The 10,100-nt window shown below is 40.0% G+C and overlaps 1 protein-coding gene across 15 annotated transcripts in view; it reads left to right on the forward strand.

The window, feature by feature from the left end:
* APC (APC regulator of WNT signaling pathway) overlaps positions 1-8,814 on the forward strand; it is a 123,253-nt gene extending 114,439 nt beyond the window's left edge. For all 15 annotated transcript variants that reach the window (XM_061158198.1, XM_061158204.1, XM_061158208.1 and 12 more), the window contains one exon: positions 1,373-8,814. In XM_061158198.1, coding sequence (XP_061014181.1) covers positions 1,373-7,970 — 6,598 coding nt within the window. In that variant the 3' untranslated portion in view covers positions 7,971-8,814. The remainder of the gene's footprint in view (positions 1-1,372) is intronic.
* Positions 8,815-10,100: the final 1,286 nt, after the last annotated feature.

Raw genomic sequence — 10,100 nt, forward strand, 5'->3', positions numbered from 1 at the left:
AGTATCACAAAGATGTCTAAAAATAAACCAGTGATACTTGAGAGATATAGCCCATGTGTAGAATAAAAAATGAAAGCCATAAATATTACAGAGAACAAAATCCTTTCCTATATGTAGTGTGGATTAAGGAAATATGAGGTTATAAAAAAAACTTGTGGTTATGATCCAGAAAGTACAATGATTCACATTTTTCTTGTGGAGCCATAATATCAGTAATCAAAATGTTTTTCAGCCAGCAGCCGTTCGTCCAATTTATTAGAACTGTAAAACCTAACAGAACACCTCACATGCAAGGCATACATTTTCAGAACTTGAGCTTTGCCTTATCTCAGCAAAAATATAGTATCTTTCACAGTGTATTTATTTATTTTATCCTGTATTGTTCTTCTCTCATTAAAAAAAAAAAAAAAAAAGACTATGGGGTACTTGTAGTAAAAGGGCTGTGTAAACAGTGTAAACATCTTTTCCGTAAGTTTTTGATGCACAAACTACAAGCCTTACAGCCCTAGCCTCTTCCCATGGAAGAATTCTTAACCTTAGTAAGCACTCGGGTGTCTGCTGGACTGCAGAGAGAGCGCTGCCATGCTAAAGCTTATTGTACCTCTTTGCCTATCAGTTCTAAAGCCCGCTAGAGCTGACTATGCTCTCGGGAAACTTCATTCTACCACGCATTAAATAAGCCATAGCTCTTCAGGTCCTAACATTCATTATGCTGACTCTCAACTCTTGTTTTTAAATGTTTTTAAAACTTTCACTTTATTTTTAGAAAAACTACACACACCATTTGCCCAAAACCACTTACAAGGGGGAATATCAGTATTACAAATTCAAACCAGAGAGAGATTATCTAAAAGTCATTTTGCTGACCTGAGCTTACAGTGTGCTCCCTGACTTTGTAAAGATCTATCAATTAATTCTCTCTACCTCTTCTGAGATGGCTCTGTTGTCAACATTGTGGAACCCACCCAGATGTTAAATCACCAGACTCCCTGTTCAGCTAAGATTTCATAATATATTTATACTCAGTAAACTGAGAAACTCTGTCACTATGTAAAGTAGATATATATTTGCTTCAAAAAGTTTTAAAGCTGTTAGGTCAGAATAGGAAATGCAGAATTGATGAAACTGAACATTTTTATCTTTTAGTCTGACAGATGAGTACTATAAAACAATAAACATTAAATAAACTAAGGTAGAACAAAAGGAGATGGGCAGTGCTTGAAATTTAGAATATAATTTGGTGTAGTTTTATTATGCCTGTTGTTAGAAGTTTTAGCAGTTATCTTTAGACTTAAATTTGTTCTCTTTCCTTTTATTTGTCACTGCAAACAGATTTTTACCTTACTTTTGTAATATCTTATTTTTATTTCAGGCAAATCCTAAGAGAGAATAATTGCTTACAGACCTTATTACAACACTTGAAATCTCACAGTTTGACAATAGTTAGTAATGCATGTGGAACCTTGTGGAATCTCTCAGCAAGAAACCCTAAAGACCAGGAAGCATTGTGGGACATGGGAGCAGTCAGCATGCTCAAGAACCTCATTCATTCAAAGCACAAGATGATTGCTATGGGAAGTGCTGCAGCTTTAAGGAATCTCATGGCAAATAGACCTGCAAAGTATAAAGATGCCAATATCATGTCTCCTGGTTCAAGTCTGCCTTCTCTTCATGTCAGGAAACAAAAGGCCCTGGAAGCAGAATTAGATGCTCAGCATTTATCAGAAACTTTTGACAATATTGACAATTTAAGTCCCAAGGCATCTCATCGTAGCAAGCAGAGACACAAGCAAAATCTCTATGGTGACTATGGTTTTGATAGCAACCGACATGATGATAACAGGTCAGACAATTTTAATACTGGAAACATGACTGTCCTGTCACCGTATTTAAATACTACAGTATTGCCCAGCTCTTCTTCATCAAGAGGAAGTTTAGATAGCTCTCGTTCTGAGAAAGATAGAAGTTTGGAGAGAGAACGAGGTATTAGCCTAGGCAACTACCACCCAGCAACAGAAAATCCAGGAACCTCTTCAAAGCGAGGTTTGCAGATTTCTACCACTGCAGCCCAGATTGCCAAAGTCATGGAAGAAGTATCAGCCATTCATACCTCCCAGGAAGACAGAAGTTCTGGGTCTACCACAGAACTACACTGTGGGACAGATGAGAGGAATGCACTAAGAAGAAGCTCTACCGCCCACACACATGCCAACACTTACAACTTTACCAAGTCAGAAAACTCAAACAGAACATGTCCAATACCATATGCCAAAGTAGAATATAAGAGGTCTTCAAATGATAGTTTAAATAGTGTCAGCAGTAGTGATGGTTATGGTAAAAGAGGTCAGATGAAACCTTCAATTGAATCCTATTCTGAAGATGATGAAAGTAAATTCTGCAGCTATGGTCAGTATCCAGCTGACCTAGCCCATAAAATACATAGTGCAAATCATATGGATGATAATGATGGAGAACTAGATACACCAATAAATTATAGTCTTAAATATTCCGATGAACAGTTGAACTCTGGGAGGCAGAGCCCTTCACAGAATGAAAGATGGGCAAGACCCAAACATATACTAGAAGATGAAATAAAACCGAATGAGCAGAGACAATCAAGGAGTCAAAGCACAGCTTATCCTGTATATCCTGAGAGCACTGATGATAAACATCTCAAGTTCCAACCACACTTTGGGCAGCAAGAATGTGTTTCCCCGTACAGGTCAAGAGCAGCCAATGGATCTGAACCAAATCGAGTAGGCTCTAATCATGGAATTAGTCAAAATGTGAACCAGTCTTTGTGTCAAGAAGATGACTATGAAGATGATAAACCAACCAACTACAGTGAACGTTACTCTGAGGAAGGGCAGCATGAGGAAGAAGAGAGACCAACCAATTATAGCATAAAATACAGTGAAGAAAAACATCACGTGGATCAGCCCATTGATTATAGTTTAAAATACACCACAGACATTCCTTCTTCACAGAAACCGGCATTTTCATTCTCAAAGAATTCATCTGGACAGAGCACAAAAACTGAACACATCTCTTCAAGCAGCGAGAATACTTCCACACCTTCATCTAATGCCAAAAGGCAGAATCAGCTGCATCCAAGCTCAGCACAAAGCAGAAGTAGTCAGACCCCAAAAGCCACCTCTTCCTCTTGCAAAGTTCCCTCTATCAACCAAGAAACAATACAGACTTACTGTGTAGAAGATACCCCAATATGTTTTTCGAGATGCAGTTCATTATCATCTTTGTCATCTGCTGAAGATGAAATAGGGTGTGACCAGACCACACAGGAAGCAGATCCCGCTAACTCTCTGCAAATAGCCGAAATCAAGGACAACAGCGGACCTAGGCCAAATGAAGATTCTGTGAGTAAAGTTCCAGCAGTGTCACAGCACGTTAGAACCAAATCCAGCAGACTCCAGGCTTCTGGTCTGTCTTCAGAGTCAGCCAGGCACAAAGCTGTTGAATTTTCTTCAGGGGCCAAATCTCCTTCCAAGAGTGGTGCTCAGACACCCAAAAGTCCACCAGAGCACTACGTTCAGGAGACCCCACTCATGTTTAGCAGATGTACTTCAGTCAGTTCACTCGATAGTTTTGAGAGTCGCTCAATTGCCAGCTCTGTTCAGAGTGAACCCTGCAGTGGAATGGTGAGTGGCATTATAAGCCCCAGTGACCTCCCAGATAGCCCTGGACAAACCATGCCACCAAGCAGAAGTAAAACCCCTCCTCCTCCTCCCCCTCCTCCTCAGACAGTTCAAACGAAGCAAGAAGTACCTAAAAATAAAGCACCTAGTGCTGAAAAGAGAGAAAGTGGACCTAAGCAAGCTGCCGTAAATGCTGCAGTACAGAGGGTCCAGGTTCTTCCAGATGCTGATACTTTGTTACATTTTGCCACAGAGAGTACTCCTGATGGTTTTTCTTGTTCATCTAGCCTGAGTGCTCTGAGCCTTGATGAGCCATTTATTCAGAAAGATGTGGAACTAAGAATAATGCCTCCAGTTCAGGAAAATGACAATGGGAATGAAACAGAAAGTGAGCAGCCTGAAGAATCAAATGAAAACCAGGAAAAAGAGGCAGAAAAACCCACTGACTCTGAAAAAGATATTTTAGATGAGTCAGATGATGATGATATTGAAATACTAGAAGAGTGTATAATTTCTGCCATGCCAACAAAATCTTCACGCAAAGCCAAAAAACCAGCCCAGACTACTTCGAAATTACCTCCACCTGTGGCAAGGAAACCAAGTCAGCTGCCTGTATACAAACTTCTGCCGTCACAAAACAGGTTACAGGCACAAAAGCATGTTAGTTTTACACCAGGAGATGATATGCCACGGGTGTATTGTGTAGAAGGGACACCTATAAACTTTTCCACAGCTACATCTCTGAGTGATCTAACGATAGAATCCCCTCCAAATGAGTTAGCTGCTGGAGAAGGGGTTAGAGCAGGGGCACAATCAAGTGAATTTGAAAAACGAGATACCATTCCTACTGAAGGCAGAAGTACAGATGAGGCTCAAAGAGGGAAAGCCTCATCTGTCACTGTACCTGAACTAGATGACAATAAAACAGAAGAAGGTGATATTCTTGCAGAATGCATTAATTCTGCTATGCCCAAAGGAAAAAGTCACAAGCCTTTCCGTGTGAAAAAGATTATGGACCAGGTCCAACAAGCATCTATGTCTTCATCTGGAACTAACAAAAATCAATTAGATGGTAAGACAAAGAAACTTACTTCACCAGTAAAACCTATACCACAAAATACTGAATACAGGACACGTGTAAGAAAAAACACAGACTCAAAAAATAATTTAAATGCTGAAAGAAATTTCTCGGAAAACAAAGATTCAAAGAAACAGCACTTGAAAAATAATTCCAAGGACTTCAATGATAAACTGCCAAATAATGAAGACAGAGTCAGAGGAAGTTTTACTTTTGATTCACCTCATCATTACACACCCATTGAAGGCACTCCATACTGTTTTTCACGAAATGACTCTTTGAGTTCTCTAGATTTTGATGATGATGATGTTGACCTTTCCAGGGAAAAGGCTGAATTAAGAAAGGGGAAGGAAAATAAAGAATCAGAAGCTACAGTGACCAACCACACAGAACTAACCTCAAACCAACAATCAGCTAATAAGACACCAGCTGTTACAAAGCAGCCAATAAATAGAGGTCAGTCTAAATCCGTGCTGCAGAAGCAGTCCACTTTTCCCCAGTCCTCCAAAGATATACCAGACAGAGGGGCAGCAACAGATGAGAAATTACAGAATTTCGCTATTGAAAATACTCCAGTTTGCTTTTCTCGAAATTCCTCTCTAAGCTCTCTTAGTGACATTGATCAGGAAAACAACAACAACAACAAGGAAAATGAACCTATCAAAGAGACAGAGCCCCCTGACTCACAGGGAGAAGCAAGTAAACCCCAGGCATCAGGATATGCTCCTAAATCATTTCACGTTGAAGATACCCCTGTCTGTTTCTCAAGAAACAGTTCTCTCAGTTCTCTTAGTATTGATTCTGAAGATGACCTGCTGCAGGAATGCATAAGTTCTGCAATGCCAAAAAAGAAAAAGCCTTCAAGGCTCAAGGCTGATAATGAAAAGCATAGTCCCAGAAATATGGGTGGCATATTAGCAGAAGATTTGACACTCGATTTGAAAGATATACAGAGACCAGATTCAGAACATGGTTTATCCCCAGATTCAGAAAATTTTGATTGGAAAGCTATTCAGGAAGGTGCAAATTCCATAGTAAGTAGTTTACATCAAGCTGCTGCTGCCGCATGTTTATCTCGACAAGCTTCGTCTGATTCAGATTCCATCCTTTCACTGAAATCGGGCATCTCTCTGGGATCACCATTTCATCTTACACCTGATCAAGAAGAAAAACCCTTTACGAGTAATAAAGGCCCACGAATTCTAAAACCTGGGGAGAAAAGTACATTGGAAACTAAAAAACTAGAATCTGAAAATAAAGGAATAAAAGGAGGCAAAAAGGTTTATAAAAGTTTGATTACTGGGAAAGTTCGGTCTAATTCGGAAATTTCGAGCCAAATGAAACAACCCCTTCAAACAAACATGCCTGCAATCTCTCGAGGTAGGACAATGATTCATATTCCAGGAGTTCGGAATAGCTCTTCAAGTACAAGCCCGGTTTCTAAAAAAGGCCCACCCCTCAAGACTCCAGCCTCCAAAAGCCCTAGCGAAGGTCAGGCGGCTACCACCTCTCCCAGAGGAACCAAGCCATCAGTGAAGTCAGAATTAAGCCCTGTTACAAGGCAGGCATCCCAGACAGCGGGATCAAACAAAGGACCTTCTAGATCAGGATCTAGAGATTCCACTCCTTCAAGACCTGCCCAGCAACCATTAAGTAGACCAATGCAGTCTCCAGGGCGAAACTCAATCTCTCCTGGTAGAAATGGAATAAGTCCCCCTAACAAATTATCTCAACTACCAAGGACGTCATCCCCTAGTACTGCTTCAACTAAGTCCTCAGGTTCTGGGAAAATGTCTTACACATCTCCTGGCAGACAGATGAGCCAGCAGAACCTCACCAAACAAACGGGCTTATCCAAGAATGGCAGTGGTATCCCAAGAAGTGAATCTGCCTCCAAAGGGCTAAATCAAATGAGTAATAGTAATGGATCCAATAAAAAAGTAGAACTTTCTAGAATGTCTTCAACAAAGTCAAGTGGAAGTGAATCCGATAGGTCAGAGAGACCTGTATTAGTACGCCAATCAACTTTCATCAAAGAAGCTCCAAGCCCAACCCTAAGGAGAAAACTGGAGGAATCTGCTTCATTTGAATCTCTTTCTCCGTCTTCTAGACCCGATTCTCCAACACGGTCCCAGGCACATACTCCAGTTTTAAGTCCTTCCCTTCCTGATATGTCTCTATCTACACATTCGTCTGTTCAGTCTGGTGGATGGCGAAAACTCCCACCTAACCTCAGTCCCACCATAGAGTATAATGATGGAAGACCAGTAAAGCGCCATGATATAGCACGCTCTCATTCTGAAAGTCCTTCCAGACTTCCCATCAATAGGTCAGGGACCTGGAAACGTGAGCACAGCAAACACTCGTCATCACTTCCTCGAGTAAGCACTTGGAGAAGAACTGGAAGTTCATCCTCAATTCTTTCTGCTTCATCAGAATCTAGTGAAAAGGCAAAAAGTGAGGACGAAAAACATGTGAACTCTATTTCAGGAAGCAAACAAACTAAAGAAAACCAGGTATCCACAAAAGGAACATGGAGAAAAATAAAAGAAAGTGAAATTTCTCCCACAAGTAGTACTTCTCAGACCACTTCTTCAGGTGCTACAAATGGTGCTGAATCAAAGACTCTGATTTATCAAATGGCACCTGCTGTTTCTAAAACAGAGGATGTTTGGGTAAGAATTGAGGATTGCCCCATTAACAACCCTAGATCTGGAAGATCTCCAACAGGAAATACTCCCCCCGTGATTGACACTGTTTCAGAAAAGGGAAACCCGAACCCTAAAGATTCAAAAGATAATCAGGGAAAACAAAATGTGAGCAATGGTAGCGCCCCCACACGCACCATGGGTCTGGAAAACCGCCTGAATTCCTTTATTCAGGTAGATCCCCCAGACCAAAAAGGAACTGAGGCAAAGCCGGGACAAAGTAATAACCCTGTCCCTGCATCCGAGACTAATGAAAGTTCTATAGCTGAGCGTACCCCGTTTAGTTCTAGCAGCTCAAGCAAGCACAGCTCACCAAGTGGGACCGTCGCTGCCAGGGTGAGCCCTTTTAATTACAACCCAAGCCCGAGGAAAAGCAGCGCAGATGGCACCTCAGCCCGACCGTCTCAGATCCCAACGCCAGTGAGTACCACCACAAAGAAACGCGACTCCAAGCCCGACAGCGCGGAGCCCGGCGGGACTCAGAGTCCTAAGCGCCACTCCGGGTCTTACCTTGTGACGTCTGTCTGAGGAGAGCGGGAAGGAGGAAAGGAAGAGTGTGTAGGTGGTAATTACAACTGCTCTGTAGAAATTTTGTTTCAAGTGAAACTGTAAAAGACTGAAAAATGTTGTACATAGGTTTGATTCCTGTTAGAGGGTTTTTGTTCTGGAAGCCATATTTGATAGTATACTTTGTCTTCACTGGTCGTATTTTGGGAGGCACTCTTGATAGGAAGAAAACGGTAAAGCCAAGTATATTTGTACAGTATGTTTTTCATGTATTTAAGTAGCATCCCATCCCAGCATCCTTTAATTATTGCTTGTCTTAAAATAACACTACAGATAGAAGATATGATATATTGCTGTTATCAATCATTTCTAGATAATAAACTGACTAAACTTACATCAGGGAGAAATTGGTATTTATGCAAAAAACCATTCTGTTTTAGTCCTTGAGAGTCCCATCTAACATCATAATTAATCATGTGGCTGTGAAATTCACAGTAATATGGTTCCCGATGAACAAGTTTACCCAGCCTGCTTTGCTTTACTGCATGAATGAAACTGATGGTTCAATTTCAGAAGTAATGATTAACAGTTCTGTGGTCACATGACGTGCATATAGATAGCTATAGTGTAACAACTTACACTATTTTGTGCGCAAAACAAAAAAATCTGTGTAACTGTAAAACATTGAATGAAACTATTTTCCCTGAACATCTGAAAGTAGGTAGAATTTTTGCTATGCTGTAACTTGTTGTATATTCTGGTATTTGAGGTGAGATGGCTGCTCTTTTATTATTGAGACATGAATCGTGTCTCAACAGAAACTAAATGAACGTTTCAGAATAAATTATTGCTGTATGTAAACTTACTGAAATTGGTATTTGTTTGAAGGGTCTTATTTCACATTTGTATTAATAATTGTCAAAAAGGGCCTCTTTTAAAAGCTTATATAAGTTTTTTCTTCAAATTCTATGCATTAAGAGTAAAATTCCTCTTACTGTAATAAAAACAATTGAAGCTGATTGTTGGCATTTAACCATTCCATGCATTGGCACTTAACCTTTCCTGAAAGTTTTTTTAATGTGTGATTAGCACTTCCTGTTTAGTATTTTTCTATTCACTTTTTTTTCTTACTCCACTGGAGTTGATTTTTTAAATTCATATAATAGCAATGTGAACTGCCTTGCATATGGGCATTGAACACAATAGGCCCACAAAGAACATTTCTTTTTTCTTAATAGAATTCTGTCCTTGAGAAATTAATTATTCTGAGGTAGAAGTAGTCTCTTCCAAGCCCGTCTTTGAATGACGCTGTCTTGTCCCTCCTGTTGCTCCTGGGTCTGGAATGAACACCTGTCATCACCTTTTGTGTTACAGCAGAATTTCAGCAGCCAAGTATAACCAGCACCTGGCCATGTTCAGAAAATGCTGAGACATTCAAGAGACTCTTAAGAAACCATTGCCTGTTAACGAAAACTTTGTTTTTGATGAGTAGGGTTGTGGGGTATGTGTTCAAATGCCCCCTTCCTCACACAGCAAGGAGAGGATCCTCCTTCATGAAGGAAGATAGACTGATAAGATTTATTTAAAAAGCTAATATATCTTTCCAGAATTTGTTCTAAATGATCAGAGAGTAAGGATGATGATAAATGTTCACTGTTTGTTGAATAAATGAAATTTTATTTTTTAATGATAAATTCATGCACTCTGCACTTGGGAAAGGGAAAAGATATTTAGATATGGCAGGACACTGGGGAAAGGTGGTGAGGAGTAAGCATATCTACCTGCTGTCTTTGAAATCACATCATAGAGTTAGTTATCTACCGCTTACCTGTGTATATTACGTAAGGACTTTTTTTTTTTAAGTCATTTACTAAAATGCCAGTAAATAAGTGCTGTGATTTGAAGAAAGGCATGTGACTCCAAAGCCCATACTCTTTCTACTGCTCACCTTTGGAATATACCTATATTTAAACTTTCGTCAAGTTTTATCTGAGTGAAATCATTTGTAAGTCATAGGACTATTCTGGTTTTCTCAAAGGATGCCTTATCCAGCAGGGATATATGAATAGAGGTCATATTTCTTTCCTGTTTAGTCCTGATTTTCTTTTTTGTTGTTTTTTTAGTTACTACTGCATGCCCATTTTTATAAAC

The sequence above is a fragment of the Dama dama genome, chromosome 12, assembly GCF_033118175.1.
Source record: "Dama dama isolate Ldn47 chromosome 12, ASM3311817v1, whole genome shotgun sequence".
In the NCBI taxonomy this organism is placed as follows: Eukaryota; Metazoa; Chordata; class Mammalia; order Artiodactyla; family Cervidae; genus Dama; species Dama dama.